The 26059-nt window shown below is 38.2% G+C and overlaps 1 protein-coding gene across 4 annotated transcripts; it reads right to left on the reverse strand.

The window, feature by feature from the left end:
* On the reverse strand, nucleotides 1–25488 carry rbm33b (RNA binding motif protein 33b). 4 transcript variants are annotated; one of them, XM_056743786.1, is made up of 11 exons: nucleotides 25062–25488; nucleotides 24733–24781; nucleotides 23438–23511; nucleotides 22586–22772; nucleotides 12278–12383; nucleotides 10517–10785; nucleotides 8839–9078; nucleotides 7741–8217; nucleotides 5568–5750; nucleotides 402–436; nucleotides 1–268 (listed from the first exon to the last, which is right to left on the reverse strand). In XM_056743786.1, exons 1-11 carry the CDS (start codon nucleotides 25067–25069, stop codon nucleotides 190–192), a joined length of 1707 nt encoding a protein of 568 aa, XP_056599764.1. In that variant the 5' UTR covers nucleotides 25070–25488; the 3' UTR covers nucleotides 1–189. The 4 variants fall into 4 exon arrangements, with proteins under 4 accessions (XP_056599764.1, XP_056599765.1, XP_056599766.1 ...); XM_056743787.1 differs by having other exon boundaries at nucleotides 22586–22706; nucleotides 25062–25481; XM_056743788.1 differs by lacking the exons at nucleotides 24733–24781; nucleotides 25062–25488 and having other exon boundaries at nucleotides 10517–10783; nucleotides 22586–22706.
* Nucleotides 25489–26059: the final 571 nt, after the last annotated feature.

Genomic DNA, 26059 nt, shown 5'->3' on the forward strand with positions numbered 1-26059 from the left:
TTCAGCCAGTGTATTTAATGAAACCAAGGAGCAAAATGTCAACCTTTTTAACAATGGGGAAAAGACACTTTCAAGACCAAATGTCAATCAAACTTTGTTCATAACAAAAATATTGCCAAAACAAGCAAACATTACTTTTTCTTCTCAGCATGTTGTCAAACAAACAAAAAAGTTTGAGCACGGATACTCTCATTGATCAAGTCTTACTATGAAGTTGACATTGCTTTGAGCAGCAACAGACTCTGTTCTCAGGCCGGAACTGAAGGGTCTGTAATAGCCAGAACAGAAAAAAGAGGCCTTGATTGAGCGACACGGTATATGGTCCACCATACCGCATAAACAAATATGAATGAAACGGAGGCGTGCTGAGAAATGATGGTTCTGAAGTGGAGTCTACTTACATGAAAGCACAGCCTTGGTTTTCCCCGACTGGCACCTGTGTCAAAAGAAGGTTATAAAGGTCAGATCAAAGGTATGACCCGAGAGGGACGCTCATTAAAAAGTAATGATGTCGAGCTGGCGACCATTATCACGTTCCTGTATTGTACTCTGTCTGTTTTTATAGGGTGATAGTGGGCCTGGTGCCTATGAGGGTCAGCGGTATTTTTGTAATGCTGGTGACATCATAAAACTGCCAGCTCATTATAGGCCACTCAGAAGCGATGTTGCATGTAATGGCCAATACTTTAACATTCCAGGGAGCTACTTGGTCATTGTAGGACGCTGTGTGTGGTACAGATCTCGATACATCTACATCATAGATCCCATCCTGTCACCACTGACCTGCTCGTGCACAAACATGTGTTGTTTAACTAACAGAGAATTACTGCACAATGCCACCGCTGGAATAAGATAATGTGTATGTTTCAATCACTTTGCATCATTTTTATACCAAAAGTGGTTTCAGTTTGTAGGGTGTAAACTATCTGAAGGTCACTGCAAATAACATAAGGAAGAGGCGAGCATACACTTCACAGAAAGGAAGTAGATACCCATATGTCGGTGCGTCACCTCTTGATTGCTTTTGAAAGTTTGGCTATAATAAACATAAGATTTGAGAGAACAGAAGTTTAAATCAACCTAATTCATCTCAGTAGAAGTTTCTGGGTTGTTTTGCACAAATATTTATAATGGGACAGATAACACTTAAAGGCAAAGTAGGTGATTCTTTCTACAAACAGTGTATGTTATGCTGGCTGAAAATCTCTTCCTAATATCAATCGCTAGGTGGACTTAACAACTGTATACAGTACATCCGTAAAGGAAAAAAAAAACTGCCTACCCTTCCTTTAAGACGCATACATATTTTAAATAAATCAAGTTCGTTTCAATTGTTTTTATGCTAAACATTCATTGATCACTCATTATAATAAGGTTTCTTAGTATGATAAATGATATACTGTTTTATGTTAAAATGTATATTAATCATATTTAGGCCTAGATAAAAACACAGATGTATATACAGCCGCAGAAAACTTTTTCATTTAATCAGCATTTCTAGATGTACTGTGGCCAGTCCAGTCCAGTGTCTGTTAAATTTCAACAAAATCAAAAAAAGACTGACAGCATGACAAAACATAAAAACTGTGATAAAATCCAGGTTATCACATAAAAAATATACTTTTGAACTTTTCCTAAATACATATTCCTGTTCTATAACTTAAAGTGAATATGAATTTGAATATTTCGAATGTTTGCAGTATTACAGCATTTATTTTTTCCACAGCTGTACATTGTACACATAGGATATGTATAAATTGTTTTTGTTTGATGACACTGCAGGGCATTTACAATCAATGAATTGGGTCAAGTAAAGGGAATTTGTTTAGAAAACCTCTTTCCTGATTGGTGTGTGGGGAGCAGTAAACGCCACATAAACCGAACAGCATCTAAGGCCTTGCATGACACACTAAGTATACAAATGCAGAAACAAGCAATTATATATTTATGCAATTATAAATTATTTTTATTGCTCAAACTACTTTAAAAGTAATAGAAGGCTCCTGAACAAACATAGAATTCAAATAAATACAGATCAATGTTGGTAAAATTGAAATTATACAGAAGGCCATAACATCCATATACATAAAATATCAACATTATAATTCCTGCTTAAAAAGTGAAAAAATAACTGCATTCACAATATGCATTACCCAGAGCTCAACAATTCAACCAAGACCGCCCTCTAGTGTACCTTTCAGATTACTTCCTTTTATAAGAATGCAGAAGCCTCAGGGAATCTCAGATTCAAGATTCTCACAAAACAAGAATGAAATTAATAAAGGAACTCAAAATCCTTGTGATAACAGGATGAGCATCTCACTAAATACCACCACCACGATAATGTAATTACTTCCTTCATTCATAATTAATTATCTTATAATTACTTCAGAATCATATTTAGTATCTTTTTCAAATTAGCCAAGCAAATTAGTTCATTCCATATGAACTGTGACAGCGGATACATTTCTACATTGTTTAATGTGAAAAACAGTGAGAAAACACACACACGCACAGCTGAGTGGCGTGCAAACATTGCTCAAGGCAGTGCTATGATGCCTCTGAGTCAGTGAGTGAACGCTCACCTCTCGCTCTCTGTGCAGTAATGCGCGACATGACAGCCGAACGCATCTCAACCCCGTCAAGGCTTTAGATCTGCGCACACCAGGGATAGAGTCGTACTGTGCCGACAGGCACATCAACAGACTAGGCAACAGCAGGTGATTGGCTGCAGTCGGGATGAGGAACTATGGGGGAATACTCCATCATCTAAGCTTCCTACTTCCTGCTCAGTCATCTGAGAGGCATGTGTTTAACAAGTTATTACATATCAAAACCTAACAATGGATCTTATGACAATCTCTCAAAACAGGTAAGCTAGAAACCCAGGTGAAACGATGCTTTTACATTGAGAAGCTAAAGCGTTTTCCTCAGAAAGACAAGTAAAAGGAGAAATAATACAAAACAATAATGAAGACAAGTCATACAGGGTTTCAGGATGTAAGGATGAATAAATAGGGGCAGAATTAATATTTTTGGGTGAACTATTTCCTTAAACAGTTATTACTTTGAATGCATTTTCTGCATAACTGCGCTGCAATATTAACTGGACAGGACAGGTGTCATTAATTGAACAACTGGGCATTACGTCCACAGAGCGGTTAAGCTGTTTCACAGTAAATTGCACTGATCGTATCAGCTTTCCAGGGTGAAAGACGAGTCTGACAGTGAGTTGTGGAGTTGGAAGGGGGGCAAGGATTTGACCTACCTGAACTGAGTCTTACTGACATCAGCAGGTTTTTCAGATGGACCCCAGCGGTTGATAAAGAAAGCCCTTCAACTGACACCGGGACTGCATCCTTACCCATCCTCCCGCCTCCCCTCCCGCTCGTCTGTTTGCCTGGCACCAAGTGGGCACTGCCCATCTGGCCCTTTTCGACTCTACTGCAGCCCTGAACAACAACCTGCAGCGAGCGCCAGGCGCACACCGAGACGAGCGATTTAGTTTGCCCTTCTGGCGTGTGCTGATGTTTCAATACTGACAGGATGCCGCAATGTTTTTTTTTCTTTACTGACCAAAAATATACAACAATAACACTCTCATGCATTCAACTGTCAGACACATTCATTTACTATCCCTCCAAACTAGTCCCTCCAAGCAGTGCAAATATATATTTATAATACTGCATATACATATATTGATGCAGGAGACTGTAGTTCCTTTATGTAAGTGAGGATAGCAAACTTAAAAAAACGTATTTTTACAGACACATTACACTCAAAATTCTTCATATAAGGGGATTGCCAGAAAAATTGATAAAAATTTAGGACAAAATTATTCAGACAGTTTGACCTGACCATGTTTGCTTAAGTGTTTTTTCTGAAATGATCTTTTTACACCACAGACTGAACAAAATAAACATTGATTGGTAATTGGTTGTTACCTTTCTATTAAAGTTATCTAACATCATCAAGATGAATTTGTTCTGAGAAAGTCTAACGCTTGTCATATTTTATTACCATTTTCTAAACTATAGGTTACAAACTGTGATAATGTGAGAAATGTTGAACGTGTCTGAAAATTGTTGGTTTGACTCTATTTGATCTGTCAGCTACACTATGAGAATTGTGAAGCCATACGATATCAGTGTTAAGAGCATACCAAACTGTAAGCTTTTATTCTCAGTCAAATTAAAAAATTCATAGTGATCATTATGCAGTTCATGAATAAAAAACATGCCATCTGTGATGCAGGTTGGGCATCAAATCAAATGTGACTGGTTCTTACATGCCTCATGACAACAAACTTGCAATAGAGGTGGCATATTTCATCTTAGATCTACATGATTTGCATAAATGATGTGGTCAGATAGTTCTCAAAAACCTATTAAAGACACACTTTGTAAAATCTGCCGCAAGAGGACGCACTTTCAAAACAACAACAACACCGGTGTAGCTTGATAATGCTGTAAAGGGGCATGGAATCGTGGGAACTGTCCTCTTCAACTCCACCACTGGCTCCATCAGACGTGGATGAGAAATCACGTTTGTCGATGATGTAGTTGAGGAACCTGATGTAAGTAATAACATTTTTATGATTAACATGATTTAAGTTCATTATAACAAACTAGACGCGATTCATCAAATTAAGTTATTATTATTAAGTCTGATGATCTAAAAACAATTACTGCTTGTTCAGTAAATATATATATGACACTCATGCATCAAAAAAGAAATAGACATTCAAACAATAAAACTAACCTTGTTGATCGACATAAAAAGTATACGTTTTCTGTCAGTAAAGGAATCTAAACAGTTGCTTGCCTGTCTAGAAAAAAAACACAAGCAGGATCAGTGTCTCTATCTAGTAACAATTTCTCTGATGACAGATCCGGCTGCAAACAGTAATGAATAATTGTGCTCCAGAACCACTGCGTGCGTAAAACAAGATCGTTTCTTCATAGAAGCTACAAACTAATACTTTCACATTTGTCCACGAGACTGTGTCGTCATTTGTTTCCGCTTTTACTGGCATAAAAACAAAGGTAACGCCAGAGACTGTGTTATTAGGGAGATGTAAGGTCTGGAGAAAGTGAAAACACGAATCATGATAGGCTTTCCATCAATTGTCTGTGGTAATGCATATATGATTCCACTGAAAGGCGACAGATAGACTCGGCCCGTGTCACTGGGTAAAATTAAAATTTTCTCACGATTTACAAATAGTTGGAAACAGTGAGAAAATTTTTATAACACTGGTCTAATGGTTTTTGGATATTTTATGGCAAGAAAGTTACAAACTGCACCTTTAAAGCAAACTTCTAAATAAACCATACAAGTAGTATTGACTACTTTGGTTTTCATTTTTTTATGGCGCTCTTTTTCTCTTTTTGGAAACTTTATAGGAAAAGACCAATATGAACATTCTTTAATAATAATGAACTTTTTTTCAGGTGAACTTCTCTTTCAACATAAAGTGTTCATCAATGATAAACAGAACGAGGTAGGAGGAAGAGTTCAAGCACTTGCCCACGTTCACACCAGTCTATAGACAGAGACACATTTACCTTGTGCTGGGACTGGTTTGGGATGGCTACTCTACTGTGATTGGGGCAGAGCAGTCTTGGGCTGTGTTGTTGAAATGAATCAAGTGTTGTTAAGATGACAATTCTGGGCTCAGTTTCAATCACATTCCTGAACTCTTCACTCATCTGGCGTCTAAGATTAGAGCTTGTGCTTTCTTGTCTATCCTGTAAAAAAAGCAGAAAAATGGAAACATTTTATAACGTTTTAGTTAATGTTGTGACTACCTCCCATACATAGTTAAAAGTCAGTATGCAGATATACCAACAAACATACTACATCCTCAATTACCAGTCCTCACGGCCTCATTTCAGTTATTTTGTACTATACAGTATAAATATGCACATTATATTCATCCGTATTCATCTCTAAATTATGTTTTTAGTTCTCAGTATATTTTTAGTCCACCATGTGTCCTCTTGACCTTCCCATGCTGTATCCACCTTCCTGTCCTCCTGCAGAGAGTGTCCCATCTCACACATTAATGAGCACAAACAAATCAGGAGTCCCCATGACTGTCTCTGCTACACCACCAGCACTTCTCTCTGGCGGCCGGGGCTCAATGTCACACCAGACCACTACACTGCTGTGAAAGCAGTGGGCACCCCCAGGCCTGAAGTCAAAACAACTGGCCAACAGTGTTCTACAACAATGTCACTCCCACAGACTATGTTATGATGTCAGACAGCATCACAACATTACCAGTGAGAGAACAGACTTGGAGCTAATTGATTCTTCCTGCATTGTCTTTTGAAGGTATACAGAGCCACGAAAAATGAAGAGACCAAATTTCATTTCACAGTTTCATTTCATTTCAAAACTCGAGGTTATCACATATTTATTGAATTTTTTCCTAAATAAATGTAGAAATATTAATCTTGTATTGCTTAAGTGAATATGAACTTGTTTGGAGTATTTGAGGTCTAAAAAAATACAGAGCATCTTTTCTGTGATTTGACCGGTTTCTCCATTTTCTGCAAATAAAAACAATATTTTGGGGGGAATTTGAAGGAAATATTGTTAGTTGTTCACAAAATGATCATTTTACCAAAGACATACCTTTAAATAGTCAAATCTGAAAAGCTAAAAATAATTTTGAGACTGGTCTCTTAATTTTTTCTGCGGCTGTATATATACACATTTCTATTTACATTCATGCATTTGACAGACTCTTTTATCCAAAGCGACTTACATTGCATTGTATTATTCATTTGCTTCTGACCATGTGCAATCCCCTGGGATCGAACCCATGACCTTGGCGTTTCCATCCCCATGCTCTAGCCCTTGAGCCACAGAAAAGCTACATATATTCTTTACTTCTCTATTCTATATTTACAATGATGCATAAGCTTTAACCCTATTCTGTATTCCTCTGCTCTCAGCGCAGTGTAAAGTGAATACGCCCCCTCTGCTCTCCATTACACCAATCACACTTTAAGCTGTATTATCCCGGGGTGACAACACTTGACAAATTCCCTGTTCACCCACACTACCGCTTTGTGTTCCCCGTCGGTGCTCCCGCTATTATTCCTGATGAAAAATTAATTTCCCTTATCTATGGCTAAGCTCCTCAATCCAAATCCGCCACACTAGCAACTCTTTATTTACAAGTATTAGAAGAACGTGTCCACACTCTCTCTCTCTCCTTCAAACGCTCAAAGATTAATTGCATGTCTTCAGGGGGTGACATCCAATTCTGAACACCTGAAAGATACTTGATACTGGAGAGAGGCAACGAGATAACATTGTCAGTACGGATGAGAATGACAGCAGAACAATGTCCCTGGGTAGCATCCTGCTGATCTGTCTTTCAACAGGGACGCACCACTCAAACGCAACCTCATCGATTCAGCAGTCTGCCGACGTTTCTCCGCAAAGACAGCCCACCCAACACCACAACCTCTATTAAGACTGACACCCTGTTATCTTCATCTCCCTGCAAAGGCAGCATGCCTTCGTCTCAGGACAGGTTATGGAGAGAAGTGAAAGGAGGACGCCCTGTGCTATATTGAAAAGACTTGGGGTTAATAACAGGTTAGGTACTAGGAAATTTATGGATGTTGCGGCCCTGTGAAAACAATAATACATGGATTTATTGTTGTTCGCAAAAAAGGTTAAAAGTTAAAGCTTGTGTTTTTGTAAAAGAACAGTACTTACACTTGTGTTGAAGTGTTTGACCACTCTAATTTTGATAGGTACAGACGTATCGGAATCTCCCAACTCTAGCTTTCTCTTCCTAACTTCCCACGCTTGTGACGCCAATGCAGTGCTGCAGTGTAGGTTCCTGTGACCTGGGAATACCACCCTATCCGTGCCCACCTGATGAGGGCAATAAAACGGCATCTCTTTCGCCCGGCCTGAATAAGCATGAGGTGTGGCCACTAAATGATGGTACTGATGCTCCTGAGGTACTGGCTGGCATTCTGAATGGCAATTCAAGACAGAACAAAGAGTAGGTTTTTGTTGGTTGTTTTTCTTGCATCTATTGGAACCTCTCCGGTGGCGCTTCTTTAGCCGGCGCTTCTTCTTCAAGGCCTGCTTACGCCTCCTTCGTTCCTTATGCTCCAAGATCTCCTTCCTCAGTTGTATCTGCTCCATCAGTCTCTGCCTATACAACTCGCTATCATCACCACACTGAGGAATAAAAAACACACCAGTTACACTAAGGGCTTCATCACATAGGACTGGATTCATTTGTTACACAAAAATGTATTTGAATTCCTTTTATAATCATTACGAGGTGAAACTGCATCATCTTCTTCCATTTTATTGCTTAAGGCACAAACATTCAACCAAGTATAATCAAAGAGCAAGATGTGTTTTTTAATCCTTGATGATATTGGCAAATATGTGTTGATGGTTTGCTGTCTATGCTCAAACATGACTGCAGAAGAAGAATGCAGAGTGAAGCTTGATGGATGGATTGATTTTCAGAGCAAGCCTTTGAAAAGGCCTTGACAGCGCCTATTGATTTCCTCCTGACTGCATTGTTAGAGGTAATAATTGGGTCTAATGAACAGCTTTCAGTCAGTCTGCTTGACCTTGAGCTCATTGAGCATGAGGTGAAAGGCTCTATTACCACACACTTTAATATCAACGCCCAAAAAGAGAGAGAGACAGACGAAGACTCAAAATACAGACAAAATGAAAGCTTGAATTTCTTTCAAAGTTAAATTCCACGACATTATTAATGACGTCTTCATTAACAAGGTTTTACTTTAATAAAGTTGTGATTGCCGAAGGCATCATACTGACCCCTTCATTGTTTTGCGGCTTCATGGGGAGTTTTTGAGGAGCTGGAGGAGTTTGAGGCTCCTCCTTGACCTTCTGACCCGCATTCCTTCCCACCGTCCCCTGCGCTGGTGGAGTTTTGGCAGAGATGGTAGACTTGGCACTTGCTGGCTGCTTGGTAGCAATGGGTATCCCCCTGGCAACAGCCATCGGCTTGGCACTCGATCCCATCCTTGCAACGGCTCTAACCAGCACAGCAGGTTTCTGTTTGGGATGGAGTTTTTTTTTGTTGAGATAGTTACGTGCTGCAGTTGGTTTATGCAAGTTTTTCAATTTCACTAAAAGATCACTGAAGTCTGTTGGATTTGAGGGGTATAAAAATAGATGACACTTTAAGAATATGGATAAGCAAAATAAAGTTAAGGCAATTTTTTTAATTCCTATTTTAGGAATAAAAAAAGTATGCAAGAATCTGTCTTACAGTAACTTATAAAAATTTATTTCTACTGTAGACATAAAAAAGTGACTAACTAAACAGGTTACAGCTTTAACCAATGAAATTCCTCATCCCTCCTGACTGACATTGTGGTTTGCTCTGTGATTGGCCACACTGGGGATGTGGGATGTGGCATGGGGGGGTTTCGGGGATAGAAACTCATTCATCCATTAATTATCTAATGTGTTTCATAACTGAATAAATGTTGATGGATATAGTAGATTATAATAAATGAAAAGAAATCTTTCATCTTCATATGATTGTATGAGAAGCCATATGGGACAAAAACATTTAAACATTGTCTGCCCCCAAACAAAGTTGTTTGTAAATCTGTGAAATAGGCATATACAAAACAACAATGATGATATCTTGAAAGTCTGTTTCAGGAAAACATAATCAGAAACAAAATACAATGAAAATGCAATAACAATATAATAATATTGGAGTAAATAAACATAAAATTGCTCCAATTCAGCCCCTGGAAAAAGGGATAGTTTACACCAAAATTTCAATTTTGTCATCATTTACTCACCCTCACTGTCATTTAAAACCTATATGAGTTTCTTTCTTCTGCAGTAAACAAAAGAAGATATTTTAAAGATTGTTTTAAACAGTCACTTGTGCCCGTACAACAGAAGTGCTGTTCGGTTACCAGATTTCTTCAAAACGTTGCGAAAAAGAAATTACTACAGGTTTGAAATGACAAGAGGGTGAGTAAATGATGACCGAATTTTCATTTTTTGGTGAACAATGCCCGAAAGCAGCATTATTGCCCAAAGCTACTTTAAACACTAGAGGGCAGCGTAGCCTATGTGTCCATCTGTCCTTGAGAACAGGCCTGTCATTGCTCATCCAATTAGAATATTACCTGGAATACATTAAAATACATTCATGCATTTTTAATACATGATATTAAAAGTACTTAAACACTTTTTTTAAAGGACAATAGGAAAAGAAAATAATGTGGTTAAGATCTGATTTATGTTCATGTCACCATAATAAGCACCACTGCTCAATCCAACTAACCACTAGGAAACAGCTTCATCAAACAAAAAAGAATTAGACACATGGGATAAAATTCTGATTCTACATTACAAAGAAGGATAGGTTAAACATCCCAATGACAATATATGGGGTTATACACATTGAGCATTGTCACAGGACACAAATGAATGTATCAGTTCCAAGTGCCTCAATATACATTACCCGTGCCCGGGATCCAGAGGGATCGGGAAAGTGGGGGACAGTCCGAGGTGATGGATAATTCCGAAGAGGGTCCTGTGTGGGTTTGGGTCTTCCAGACTTTGATGGACTCATGGGTCCCTGTAGAGCTGGACTGGGCCTCCGGGGGTCGCTCTCACGTCCTGGAGGTAGAAGAAAGCCCTTGGGAGTCTGTCCAGCCAGGAGCGGATTAGTGTCCAGAACTGAAGCAGGGTGTTGTTGATCTAACATATGCTGTCCTGGGAACCTTGTCTCTTTGAAGGAGGGGTGAAACAAAGACAAAAGAAGAGGGGAAGTGAACATGCGGCTGCCATATTGCCGCATTTCCGCTGATCTAATGTGACATCTCTACTTCTGTTTGCATGTTGTGTGTCTGGCTGAATACAGCAGGTGCTGAGGATTGAGCAAAGGTCAAACAGTCAAATGGACACTTTCTCTCCATTTCAAGCACTGTAAATTCATTATGTTAACTTGCAGCTCATTGTTTGTCTAATATATGTTAAACAACATAAGTAATGTAATACATACTGTATACAGCTGAAGGAAAATGAAGACTCCAACATTGTTTCAGTTTATCTGAATTTACTATTTATAGGTATGTGTTTAAGTCAAATCAAAATGTGTGTTTTATTTAGTGAACTAGCAAGATTTTACAGAATCAAACAAAATTTGCTAAAAATGAACATGACAAACTATTATGAAAACAAAAAGATGCAATGTTTGCAAATCTTCTATTCTGCAAAGAAAACAAGTTCAATGATATGCTTAAACAATGGAATAAGCTGAATTTTTTCACAACTTCCATGCGTTTTTGCTTTCTCTCAATCTTTCACATTGTGAAAATTTGTAACTGTATACTGTTTGTAAACAAGTAAGAGCGTTAATGATATGGCACAACATAAATGTAGCTATGGAAATTTATGTTGTAACTAAAAAATCCACAGAAATTAAAGGCATATTTATTTTAGAAAAAAGTTATTAAAAATAAAAATTTCAAAAGAAAGACATCGAACATGTCTGATGATATATGTGACCCTGGACGACAAAGCCAGTCTTAAGGGTAAATTTTTTGAAATTCAGATTTTTACATCATCTGAAAGCTGAAGAAATAAGCTTTCTATTGATATATGGTTTGTTAGGATAGGCACTATCTGGTGGAACAACAACTGTTTACAAAGCTGGAATCTGAGGGTGCAAAAAAAGCTAAATATTGAGAAAATCGCCTTTGATGTTGTTAATCTGAAGCACTGTAGCAGGCCATCCACTCACAAAAAGAAAGTTTTATACATCTACGGTAGGAAATGTATTAATTATCTTCATTGGACATGATCTTTAGTTAATATCCAAATGATTTTTGGCAAAAATAAAAATGGTTAATTTTTACCCATACAATGTATTTTTGCCGATTACTAAAAATGATGCCCTGCTACTTAAGACTGGTTTTGTTGTCCAGGGTCACATATATACCTAAATATATATATATATATATTATTTAATTTTTTTTGTTGTTTTGTTTTTAATAGAAAAAGTGACCCTAAACTTTTGACCACCATTGTATCTGTGTGTGTATAAATATACAGAGCACAGTGTCCTAACTATAGAGAATAACTGTAACAGATGGCTCATAGGGAAAAAAGCAAGAGCATGTGGATCTAAACATCCACCTTCTGAGACCGGATGTGTATGCAACCCTATTTGCTCAACCGTCTGGAGTGCATTGTATGCCACTGGGATATGTGGTCTCACCAGGACTGCAGCAGGTTCGAGTGAAGGTCTTCTTTGGGGCAGGCTGTTCCCTGCAGGAGGAGTGCATGTGAGGAGAACAGAGTCCCCCTCGTAACTCTGCTCCACTCTAACCAACACAAACACACAGACAAATGAGCATGACTTCACATCCGATACATGAAGTTCAAAAGTTATAGCAATACATCAGTGTCTGACATTGACTTTAAAGAACAATTATGATTAACTTGCTAGTGCTATTGCTTGTAACTGTAACACCATAAAATTAAATAATAACAAATGAAGATTTAAATAATACTAAAAAATATAAAAATGAACTTATCTGTTATTTAGGAAGCAGTTAAAAATCAGTGTCCAAATATTTCTCCTCATCTTCTAACAGTCATCTTATAGTAATGATTTATTGACATTTCATGGGATGCATGCATCCAGCCTGAAGTTACCTTCAGGTCTGTGTTTGTTGATCGGTCTGGCTAGTGGCTGACATAACAATTTAATTTTAATTTATTTTATATAAATATGAATTTATATATATGTAAATATTAATTTATATTTTTATAAATATTAAATTATATTTATATAACTATTAATTTATAGTTATATACATATGAATTTATAGTTAAATAAATATTAATTTATACTTATATTGATATTTTATTGTATAATAATTGTATAACAAACAATTTGTTGAATTTGATTGTATATGAAATTCATTAAACAAACAATTTGTTAAATGGGTCGTGTAACTTCAAGTTTAAGTTTAGTCAAGTAATGATTCTTCTACTGGTAACGTAAAATAATACTGGCTAGACATATTTGACTTATTATTGATTTAGCTTGTTATCAGAAATAATCCACAGGGACACAATTCTTTGGGAATGTTACCTGAAGTTAAGTTCGGGCCACAAAAGCGTTCAAGCGTATTAACATTTGTTTCTGTTGTTGCTTTGAAACTGTCTAAAAGCTCATTTAATTTCAACCCACGTCAAGATAAGTATGTAAGGTAACCTGCAATATTGTATCACAAAAGTGTGGGCGATATAGAGGCAAAAATAAAAAAAATGGCGGCTTAAAATCCATTAATGTCATGCAAAAAAATCACAGTACTGCAAAATGATATGGTAACACATGATGATCACACATTAGAAGAGATTTTAAGTGCTGGCGGAAACTTTGCTGATGCTCTGCCCATTATAATCGCACCCATCAGACGTAATTGTACTTGACTTTTCACAGAAAGCACGATAACAATCCACTAATCCTTCCAAAGAAATCCTAACCATCCTGATTTCACCTTTATCCTCTTAAATATCCAATTCAGCTCTCCAAAAAAGAACCTTTTCACTGTACTTCGCTTAAAAACGCCACCCCTACCTCTGTTAATTACCCGATGCTATCGCTCCTAATCTGCATTCTAAACCAGAATTGATCACTCTTCTTCTTTCCCCGGTCTTGGTCTGTGCGCGAATAAGATTCGAGCCAAGTCATCCTAAACAGAAAGTTAATCAGCGGCTCTATGCAACAGCCTGTGGTTCAGAAATAACTGGCCATTGTGCACTTAATCAGTTCTCCACTCAAAAGGTCACTTCCAGCCCCCAGTAGGATTTAATTAAAAGCACTACACAAAAGCAAAAGCTGCTTGTATGAATTTGATAACCAAGCACGCTCCTTCAATGGCTAATCCCGCATTTACAGAGAGAGCGAGCGAGACGGGAAGGGAGGGAGTGCGAGAGAGATAGAGGGCTGCCGGAGCTCTCCAGGGCTGGAGCCAGGTGTGGATTGCACCTCATTCAATAACCGAGATGATTTGGAGGACAATGGGAGGGTGTTTCATTAGAATCATGCTCGGCCTGTTGTCTTTCACTCTCGGTATTACGACCGCCATTGAGACCGCCATTGAGACGGCGCTGACACGACGGTCACGCCATTGGGTCTTTATACTGAAGGAGAGATGCTGTTGTGGAATCAGAGAGCCATAAGAGTTGTTTATATTCAGTTCACTTTAAATTAGATGATAATGTGCTGCAGAGAAAGGTCAAATAAGAGCGACATAAAAAACAAATAATTTATTTCCAAAATGAACCTATAATATCCGTGATGCGTTTTATGTAAGAAAACCGCTTGATGTTTTCTTTTCACCAACACCCACCGGAGCGATTTGTGACAAAACGGAATTAAAAACTTGCAGGCAATCCACTGATCCATAGCAAAGAGGCTTTATCTGCCTCACTCACTATCAGAGCTGTCATTCAGCCAGCGCAAACAAACAGAAGCCGGCCCATTCTCTGCCGCAATTAATGGAATTAATGAGATCTTTCACTGGAGGCGATTCATCCATTTCAATACAATGGAATACTCCATCCACTTGTAAAATGAAGTTTAAAATGATAGACAGGATTAATATTTAAATACCTTTCTTCATAAAAAATACTGCATACACACACACACACACATTGACTCACACGCTAACACACACACATGCCACAGATGGGACCCTCCATGTACGATTAGTGTGTGATTGTATGATAATGGTATGATAATCGTGATTAATCAGATGCCCACTGGCAAATGGAAGTTTCCGGGGGGCATTCTGTCACCTGCATTCTAAACGGCATCTTACCAAGCCTTGATCTGACGGCACTGCTGATTGGCTGAGGCTTAGATGTTTCGGTGATGTACACCATTCTTATGAAATGCACATTTGAGAGTGGAAAAACACAGCCACCACATCACGGGCATCGAGAGCGTACGAACCTAACCGGCATTGTACAGAAAAGAAACATGTACTGGGTCAAATGCCCATGATCATGTAATTGGTGCACTGAATTAAACAGCCATTTTTTGACTCGAGAAGAGTAAACTTTATAAACCGTTACGCAAAAACACATACAAGACTGCACCGTTATGATTTACACCTCATCTAATGCTTACAACACAACAAATCGAAGCAGATTATTCAGAGTTGATATTTGGAGATCTTTGATTACGACTTGAATTGTACGGAACTTGAGAAAATGATGTTTGGCTGGGCTCTATATACCGAACCCGTGACCTTACATCCCATCTAGCATTAAATCCCCCTCCTCCCTAGAAATGAAATAAACATGTGCCTAAAGCCCATATCAAACCTTTCCAGTTGCAGGGGGACGCCTATCAATGTTTACAGATTCAACTCAAACAGTGTTTAGCCAGGGCACTCATGATTAAAAGCAGTAGAAAACATTTACACACAGGCACGTCTGCAAGCGTGAATGTGAACACACATGCAAACACACACAAACGTACGCGCACGTACACACAAACACACTGAGCGAGCAGCTGCTACTCTCTCGGATGCTCTAGGGATCCACAGCAGGCCTGGCCTGGCTTTGTGTAGACATCAAGGGCACAGCAATGAAAAAGGATAATGCTTATTTGACACTAATTTCTGGGCGGACACCTCAACTTCCTCCAAAAACAGGAAATGGAATTATCCCGAGTTCTAAATTACAATTTTTAGACATAAACGTGTGTGACAGAAATCTAAGTTGCCCTATATTTGCATTTAAATGAAGTACTTGTGGTTAAACAATAACGTTGGTTATTGAATAACTAATACCTCATTTTTAAAAGCAGAAAAGGTTAAAAAAATGTTAAACTGACTAACATATCAAACAATGTCCAACCAACAAACTCATGCAATATTGATCAGCTCATCATCTCATTCACAGCAATAACATCTTGATGAAATGAAGTAACATTGAAAGGCCTTAGGCAGAGAGTAAATCCAAGCCTGAATCTGACCTTGCCGGAAGAGGGCTCATGTGGTCACGGAGAGGATGTGTGCTGATTGTGTGGCGGGGCGGAGAGAGACCTGGGGTGTGACTTGGGGCTCTGGGGGTGAATTGCACTTGCCCGAGGGGTGCGATTAAAGGGGAAAGGCTATGTTCGCTATGAAGCGTTTACTTTTTAACGCTACTGTATGCCTTCAACAATCAGATCTTTATGATTTCTCATCTTCTTCTAGAAAGATGACTTCATCAGATGCAGAATCATTTGAATATAGCCGAGCGATTCAGCATTTTACTCCGAGGCTGGCAGACAATGAACCTGCCACTCGTTCTGCAGAGAAGAGGGAGGGGCTGTGATACCTCTCCTCCGCCTGTCTGTGTCTATTAATGCCATGATCACAGATTAGCGTGACTTCAGGAGAGAACGAGACGGGGACTGAGGGGAACATGGGAAGAGAGAAAGGAAGGTGAAAAGAGGGCAGGACAAAGAGAAAAAAACTATATAGTGCATATAATAATTGAAGAAACCATTTTATCGTCAAAAATAAGGTTCCCACACTTTTAAAGACTTTCATTGATCATCTATGACATTTTAATTATTTAGGTATTTTTTTATATACAATTACATATAATTAAAATGTTCACATATATATTTTATGGACTTGGGTTGATAAAATTAACAGTTCTGTATAATTAAATTGGACCAAAAACATAATGGGATGTACATGTAGCTCTGAATATCAAGCCAATTAAATATCTAACATCCAATTTTTTTCAGAACATTTAAATTTTACGCTGTATCATGAGCTCATTTTCAGCAAAAATACGACCCAAAAACAATTCATTCCTAACACAGTTATCTTCATTTTGATTATTTTTTTTGTGAAACTGAATTGTGTTATATTTAAAATCATTACAGCCATGATGTTTGCTTTTCGTAAGAATAACCCAACTAGAAAGACCACTTTCTAAAAAAAATGATTTACGAATGATTGAGTAAAATATGTCCAAACCCATTGGCTGATTTATATGTATCTAGAAAAAGACCATATTTGACACAACTCTGGGTTGAAACAACCCTGCAGGTTAATTTAAACCAATGATTGGATTTAATATTTTTTTGGGGGGGGTGGCAGGATCAAGAAAGTACCACAAGTCAGGATTCAAACTTGGGTCGCTTGAAGCGCAAAATAAGAACAAACCATCCGAGCCGATAGCTTCGCGAGAAAGTGCTCTGAAGGTTTGTCTATATTTTTCATGACTTAAGCCGGTACAAACTAAAAATACTTAAATAAATAAATATAATGTAATTACTCAAATTTCCCAAAAAAGAATAAAAAAATGAATACTATACCTGCCAATTTAATCAAATAAAGCACGCTTAGTGTAAATGGTATTGTATCATGAGACATCTATTTAAATTACAGCAGATGAAGACGTCCACAACTCCAGTCAGCTTCTTACATCTGACATAATGCTAATGTAGAGCTTATGCATAATTTACACTCACTCTACCCGCTCCTGACATGTTGACCGAGCAGTTTCAGCCAATCCTAAACCCGCACTACTCCATGAAATCGTGATGAAGAGGGCGATGTTTTCTTCATCGTCAACGAAACAATCATGGAATGTGTTAACAGGAATACTGAAGTGCTATAGGGATGTAAAACGAGGCTCTTTTACATTCATTAAATACTGTTGAGGACTTTACAGTAATCTCCCAATGCAAAAGATTTTTACCACACGAGAGATGTTAAATCCAAAGCAAAACACAAAGCTAATTTCGCCTGATTGCCCTAATGTGGAAAACTGCCAAGTTATTTTGCATAATCTAAATATCAACAGCAGTCGGAGGAGCAATAAACCTTGATAATTGAAATTATTTTGTAAAATGAAACCCGCCATGCTCATGTGCCAACATGGCAAAAACCTTTTTAACATGCATTTGTAAATCTCTTCATGAAGCTGAAACTCCACATTTATATGTTAATGGTTAAAGTCATATTTTAAAATATATGCTAATAGTTTAAAAGATAAGCATTTTGTTGAATACATTCATAATGTCCCACTGAGTGTTGGCCTGTAGTGGGGTTTGCGTCTATGAATCACTACTCTTGTCTATCCACAAATTTCCTACTCCCCATGACCCTTTGCCCTAAAGATGGGAGAAACTTCCGGTTCAACGTAAACAAACGCATTTCTGCCTTATTTCAAGTCAATCGTTAGTTGCAGAACGTGAATTTCCACACTAACAGCTCTTATAAACTACATCAGCATTCTGTCCACTACTTTATAGAGGAATGGATGATGATTTTAATACTTGACCGTGGATATTTAGCAACTTTATTGATTCAGTTGTGTTGACAGTAAACCAATGAGCAATTTGAAAATTATTGAAAATATTAATTTCTTTACATGATGTTGATTGTGTGCTATTTAGAGATGTGGTAAATATAAATATTAGTGGTGGGCCGTTAACGCCGTTAACGCAGTGAGACTCTTATCGCGCGATAAAAAAAATGTCGCCGTTAATCTATTCTCAAAGTTGGGTTGGGAGCTGGGTCTATACTACGCAAGCTATGATGACTTTCACCTTGATATTTTAGCGCGGATGTATACCAGCTTAACTGCACTGTACCGGGCGAGAACGAGATTTTTCAACTCGCGTGATTCGCGTCATTCGCGGAAGCAGAAGCCGCCTCATCATCTCATAACCAGGGCTTCATTCGCGCGATTCGCGCAGCAAGTAGGTCTATTGGCTCTTTGCATTAACATATAAATCACTCGCGCTTGACACGCCATTCGCGTTTGGTCTGAACACAACATAACGTTACTGTGAAATTACCGCATCAAACGTGACGTGCTAACATGGATTCAGCTATGAAGCCGCCGGGTTTGCTTCAGGGAATATTAATTTTTAAGAAGCTTCCCAATAGAAACATGGACAAGACTAAGGTTGTTTGCACCTTGTGCAATGCGGAATTGGTTTAAAAAAAACACTTTCTCTCAACAGGTAGTGGTCTAGCTTTAGTTGAAACCAGTAAATTTGTATTGGCACCTAACTGGCTCCTGTATGACATATCGCTTGTTGCTCCCTCACTCTTTGTAAGTCGCTTTGGATAAAAGCGTCTGCTAAATGACTAAATGTAAATGTACTGTAGGAGCTCTTCCAGTCTCAAGTACCACCTAAACGCAAATCATCCCTTAGCTAATGCGGAAGTAAACACAAGTTCATCTTATTGAACATAATTTAATTTTCATCACCAATTATCATAGTAGAACAGCTTTCTCAAGCAGTTTGTGATGCATTTTGGAAACAGGAGATGAGCCCCTGGTCTAATGCGCCACCTGGCTTGAGAAACCCGTTCTCAAAGACTTACTTTTAGTCATTATTTGGGTAGCACACATATTCTGAATGCCTTCGGCAGAATTCAACTGAGCCATTTTAATCTAGATTAAACTTGGAATTAATCTAGATTAATCTAGATTAAAAAAAAAAAATCTATGCCCACCACTAATAAATATATATTTTTTGTATCTAAAAGCGAACTGCCTTTTTACACCTTTAAACATTCTCTCTACGTTCTGTTTATAAGACGATAAATGGAAGAAATACCTACTTTACATCAAGCATATCAGATGAGAAATGTAGTTTACAGGATGTGATGTATTCCAACAGATTTTTTAAATATCTTTTAGCAAATTTTTACCGAATGCAGACCTTCTGCAAGGAAAAGCTGTTTATTTTTGGAAGAAACAGTGTTCAAATGTCATGAACAGGCAATTTGGTTGAATTAAAAGCTGTATTTATTTAATTTGTCAAAAAACCGGTCAAAAAGAATTTTGAGAGGTTGTTATCTGGGAATAACAAACCTGCGGATGTCACGCATGGCCAATCAGAATCCAACATTCCAATGAGCTGTGTAATAATTAAGGTGCAATACCGCTTCTCCGGAAGTTGTACCCATATTAGTTTTCACAGCAGCGCCCTCTGGATCCTGTGGCCCAAAGCCTTTCAATTCCAAAGCAGATAGTTCTTGCTCTTTATACATCTCAGAACACTCACCCTCAAAAACTCTTACCCTGAAACAACTCCAGAAAAACCCAGATTTCTCCACAGATCAGTGTAGACCTGCACACACGTTAAATGCTAATCTAAAATGAAAACTTTATATTCATTGCTAAACAGCATATAACCGATGCTTAAAACTGAGGAAGTGTTCCACTAATGGTTAGTGACTCGGTTGTGAAATCTATACATCAAACATCATATCAAATCCTCCATTTTAACCTGTCTTCTCCCAACAGGCTATGAATCAGCAATTATTTCCTTCACACTACTTGTCAGAATCAATTTCTCTGCTCTGTGTAACAGAATGGTTTCACGTGACATCTCCAATCAGTAGGTAGGGAGCACATCCTTTCAATGGAAATAGAATGCTGCACAGGGTCGTAACTTCTGACAAAATGCAAATTACATTTGTAACATAAACTGAAATGTCAATTGAGCTTTGCTTCCCCTAAAGGACCCATCCAGGGTTGTTCCTTGGTTTTTGAGATTTACAATGCATTGTGTGCCCTGGATAAGAAATCCAAAGTTGTTTGGTAGCATGATTCGGAAATGCTCCTATACAACTGACTGCTTTTGTTATATTGTATCTAGCTCAGTAGAAGCTCTCTGTAACACTATGAGGCTATGAGACACCATCACCATCTACAGGTGTATGTAAGGTTCTCTACCGTCTAGACCAGGGGTTTTCAAACACTGTGATGCTAAGCACCCACAAATATGAGGGACCCACTTCTCATATCCATCAATATACAAACTGTACATTTAAAATATGTTAAATAAATAGTAAGAGTGATATAAAACAACAACACATTGTTTCTAAAGTTCAATAATTGGCTACACTTGTTGGATGAATCAACCTAAACCATTTTCAATTCAAAAGTATTTGCATTGTAAATTTTAATAAATCTTGTTTCATGACAGCTTTACAAAGAATGGTGCCTGCCTAACAAACCTCAGTGAACCCCAAACTCACTCCAAAGAAAGAAAACAAATAAATAATCCTGGAAAGTATGTAGGTAGCAGGAAATGATAGATAAACACTTATCTCTCACAAAATAATATGAACACTTAGAAACGAAAATGTTCATTAGACTTCTACATTTTTAGATTTTTTGTCTCTCTAATTTTAAGTGGACCTCCATCTGGAGGCCCCCTGGGGGTCCCCAGACTCCAGATTGAAAACCCCTGATCTAGATCTAACCTTTTTTTAAATAGAGGTACATTTATGCATCCATTCAGCAAACTGAATAATTGGCCCAGAAGGTTATAAATTATTGGTGGCCAAGAGTGTGAAACCATTTGAGATACATTAAGAAACCAAAATCATAACTTTTTCAGTCCAGCATTATTTCATGAATAGCTAAGTGATAGGTTTTGTAAATATTAACGCATTTAAATGTTTGATTGATAGACTTTTGGTTTACTGTTGCATGATAAACAATTCTGTAAAGTGTTGGATGTTCACTTGATGTCCAAAATACAATTTGGGTCCTGAAGCAAAAACACTTTTTTGGGGGGGCCGAGAACCACTTTCAGAAACAGCTCTTAAGTGAACATTGTTTCACATCAGTCAAGCAGGAGACTGAAATACAGTACCTCACTTGACTCCTGCATGGATGACTTGGGCATCACTTCTAAATCAAAATCTTTCATTATGTCAGCCTTCTGATCGTCACTGTAGTCATCAACTTCCTGTCAAATATAAGCAGTGTTTCTAACTCTGAGGTTTTCCTGATCAAACATCTAACCAGTTGACATTTGGATAGAGCTGTCCTTGCATCTCATTAACATATCCAATAGCACCTCTGAATACAGCCATTGAGTACTGAATTATTCGATCTGGGTTATCGGTGACAGCTTATTTGATCCAGTTTTGTTCTCAATCACTCGTGAAAAGGTTGTGTCTTTATCCAAACGAACTAACCGCTATTCAGGAATGTCCTTCAAATAACGATGCATTGACCTTACGAAACAAATCAGACCCATATTAGGGAAAATCTCTTTCTCTGGTGGACAGGACAACAAGAGAGAAGAATCAGTTATGTTCACCATATCTAAGGCAAATAGATATCTTTTAAAGGGTCAATAATCTTTTCGACTACACAGGCCGTTATCAGATTTGGTTTACGGCTTGACAGAAGCCTATGCATTATCTGCCGCTGATAATTGGCGGGGAGTCTCTCCAACAACACAAAGAGTTCTTTTCCGCTGGGATGCGGGCCTCAAGGTCAGATCTCAATTCTGCCACGGAGACAACAGGGGGGCATTACCTTCCACCAAACAAGCTGTCAGCACTAACTTTGTCAGGACACAGACAAATAAACTGCTAGAGAGTGATAATAGATCTAATTTCACCTCCCTGTCACTCGCTCTGTCTGCCCCCTCAAGGGACCTGATTCCAAAGCATGGAAAGAGCTTACGGAGAAAAAAATCCCCAATGCTATCTAAACAGATAAAGCGGAAACTCACTTGAAATTCATCTCCAGACGGAGCATTGATTTCGATGTCTAAAACTTCGTCAGGGTCCACCTCTATTTCGGTCCGCTCTTCTTCAGCGCACGTGGCTTGGTCTTTGGCAAGGTGTGAGGTCCTGCACACAATGAAAGGCATTGCAATTGCCTTCAGTTTTGGTTGGGAAATGCTTTCATAGTGATATCTGAAAACACAAAATTCGACATGATTTGCAATACAAACTCAAAACGTAATTGTTCAAAAATAAATAAAATGAGGAAGCAAATCGTGTCTTTATTAATCAACTATTACACATGCAGATATAAATGGTACACAATGTTTAATATTTATCTCATACACTCACATTGGATAAGGACTATATCAGTGGTATATCAACTGTTTAATTTTACATTAAGCCTCCTTGGGCGGCCTTGTTAAGATTATAACCAGCTGAATACTACTACTCTCACCCCCTATTCTCTTCGATTTCAGTTGCAAATTAAGGCTCCACTATACCATCAATAACAGTTTCATCTACACTGTTAGGTGTCAATATGAATCCAAGACGATTACTATATCCGCCCAGGCAACAAAAACAAACATTACAGAGCGCACCATTAAAGTGGTAGCAAAACTCTTGCGGTGTCAGGTAATCTGTATTCTCTTCGCTGAGCAATTCTTGTTTGGAAATTTGCCAGAACAAGATAAGGTCATTTTGAAGCAACATTCTCATTATGTGTGATGTGCTTCTGCAGTGTTTGTTCGAGGTGGGACTTACTCGAAACAAAGGCTCTGGGTAACATCCAGAATCAACCTTTATCTAACCGTTCACCTACAGGCTGCTGAAGGAGGAGGAAAAGTTCACCCTACCTCATAGTTTCGTTCTCATCATCGCTGCACAAAAGGTCATCATTCAGCTCTTCATCTGATGTGTCGAAGAGATCCTAACAAACATACCATCAATTAAAGCATAACATTCCAACAGAACTTAAAACCGTTCATGATTTGAGAAGACGTTAATCTTTGCTGAAATAGACTGCTTAACACGGAACCTTCATAACTGTTCATGCTGCAATCACAGGAAGAACTTCTTTACAAATGTATTTTTACCATATTGCTTGTGGATATAATTTTACAACTATAAATATGAAATAAGAATTGGACTTCTGTGTCCTGGATTTAAATTATCCAAAATGAAAAGTGGCCTTTTTAAATAAATCACAGCTTGGTTGAATATACCATGTTCTGTTCTTTATAAAAAAAAGACATTTGTCAAGTCAACATAAAACGCCAATAAAAATGTTTTCAAAATGTGCATGCAAAAAAAAAAGTTTTATCTTTTATTCTTTAAGCAAGAGAGTAGGTTTTTATGTTTCTACTAACCTATGTTTTTTTTATTACCATCAACAATGTGTCAGATATAAAGGTCCTGAAATTGTGCAGTATCTAGCAGTGGATTATTCCACCCCTCCCTTTCAATGAAAGCACTATGGCAGATGACACAGAACTAAGATATCGTCGTCGCTTCTTTGCAAAAATAGACAACGTATTCCCAAAACAAGCTCTGTAGAGCAGTTTGTCCATTTAGGGCTACTGTAGATAGAACATGGTGAATACCATGTGTGTAGACCCGCTGTGTATGTAGATAGAAATAGCTCATTCTAAGGTAGTAAAAACAAAAGGTCTTTATACACATCTGATAGTTGTCTATATTATTTTGCATTTCTGTCCAGTGATCCTCCAAAAAATGACACATTGGACCTTTAAAAAACTTGGCTGAAGTGAAAGTTTATACAGTGGTTTCCCTCACTCAAAGTCTGGCCGGTCCTCATGAGACCTCAAACCTCAGAAAGAGTTATTTCTACTACGTCCTTTATGTGCAGAACACCTTGTATTTCTGCCATAGGACACATTTATCAGATAATATACCATTAGTTAAAAAAAAAGGACAGCTGGCCCTGTGAAGAAACCACCTGTCACAATCCTGAGGCAGAATGTGACACCCTCACCTCAGACCGGGGATCTTAAAAGACATTTACTTTCATTTATCAGCACACAGAACACTTCACATGCTCAAGATCCAACAATATCGAAGCTAGGAAACCTGCCAAAATCTATGAAAATATGTTAGCAGTGTGTTCTGGGTTAAGCACACATATACTCACTTGTTTGGCTGTTAGCCAGTCATCCACCATCATGTCTTCCTCTAAATCACTATGGAAAGAAAATAAATAAGTGTCTAGGTCTTGCAACCACCAGCAGTCTTGATCACACAGATTTAATGTAATTTACTGGTGAAGTACAATGTTAAACCAATGAAAAATATGAGACCATAGTAAACCGGGATCTAATGTTACTCTTCCAAACATGGACAGTGTTTCACATTTTACTTCTACTTTAATTTGTTTAATTTGTGTAGGTATGACAAGAAACACAATTATATGGTGATACAGGATATTTATTATATAACCAATAGCACGCAGGTCAGCATTACCTGTTCATATCTCGACGCTGCTTTCTGAAGGACCTTTCTCTGCCAGGCTTGTCATTATTCTCTGTGAACAGAGCTAACGTTACATGTTTATTTGTTTGTGTTTGGATGAACTGAGGTTGAAAACATGCACAAACGCTGGTAACTTTAACAATTTCTTGCGGTTTTTGTACCGCACTGATGCGGCACCACTACTATCTACGTTGCGTGCGTAATCACGACTACACGTTTTTGACGCGCCATTTTTTCCTTTGCACATGCGCAGTAGACTTCTGGGCAGTTTTTCAATTCCAACTACGCAAAGAACGGACTTGTGTTCTCGTGGAGAGAGGTGTCTTTTGAGGCAACCTCTTAAGAACGAACTTGGTTGGACGCGCCGAAGTGACTTCTGGGACTCCAAGCGGATCGCATAGGCGCGCAAGGCCGCATCTTGGGGTGCTTTTCAATTTTATTTGTGCATCCTAGTTTCCTTTCCTCGCCTACTTTCCTCGCGTCTTAGCTCCACCCCTTCAGTGTGCGAGGGAAGGGAACAAGGATAAGAAGCGAGGACGGAGGAATTAAAAGGAGGGAAATGGCATATCCTCGCTCTCTTTAGCGTCACTTCAAAACGTCGTCAATTAATGACATTGCACATTGCAAATATAAAAAAAAAGTTAAACACATCGATTAAGTAGATTTCACAATCCCCACTACAATAAAATACGTTGAAAACATGCTTAAAAGTGGTGTCAAATATATGTTATACATAAATATGAAGAATATTAACTATATTGTCTGAAATAGGTATTCATTTACCAAAAAAGCGTAATTATCACATTTATGCATGTTTGAATATGATCTAAAGATGTGACGACGTGCAGGGGGAGGAGAATAATACGCGCGTCAGGTTTCGTGGATAAAACACTTCCGCAAAGGAAACACGTGTGTATCCTCGCTCAAAACCTCCGCTCTTCTCGATCCTCGCCTCCTCCCGGTGCAATTAGTGAATTGGGACGTCTTTA

This window comes from Triplophysa dalaica, chromosome 3 (genome assembly GCF_015846415.1).
Source record: "Triplophysa dalaica isolate WHDGS20190420 chromosome 3, ASM1584641v1, whole genome shotgun sequence".
In the NCBI taxonomy this organism is placed as follows: domain Eukaryota; kingdom Metazoa; phylum Chordata; class Actinopteri; order Cypriniformes; family Nemacheilidae; genus Triplophysa; species Triplophysa dalaica.

What these genes read in the sequence shown, in the direction of transcription:
- rbm33b (XM_056743786.1), bottom strand. An exon ending in CAAACCAGTCCCAGCACAAG is followed by an intron (nt 437 to 5,567) that starts GTAAATGTGTCT and finishes CTTTTGACACAG; the next exon opens with GTGCCAGTCGGGGAAAACCA. An exon ending in AACCAAGGCTGTGCTTTCAT is followed by an intron (nt 269 to 401) that starts GTAAGTAGACTC and finishes TGGCTATTACAG; the next exon opens with ACCCTTCAGTTCCGGCCTGA.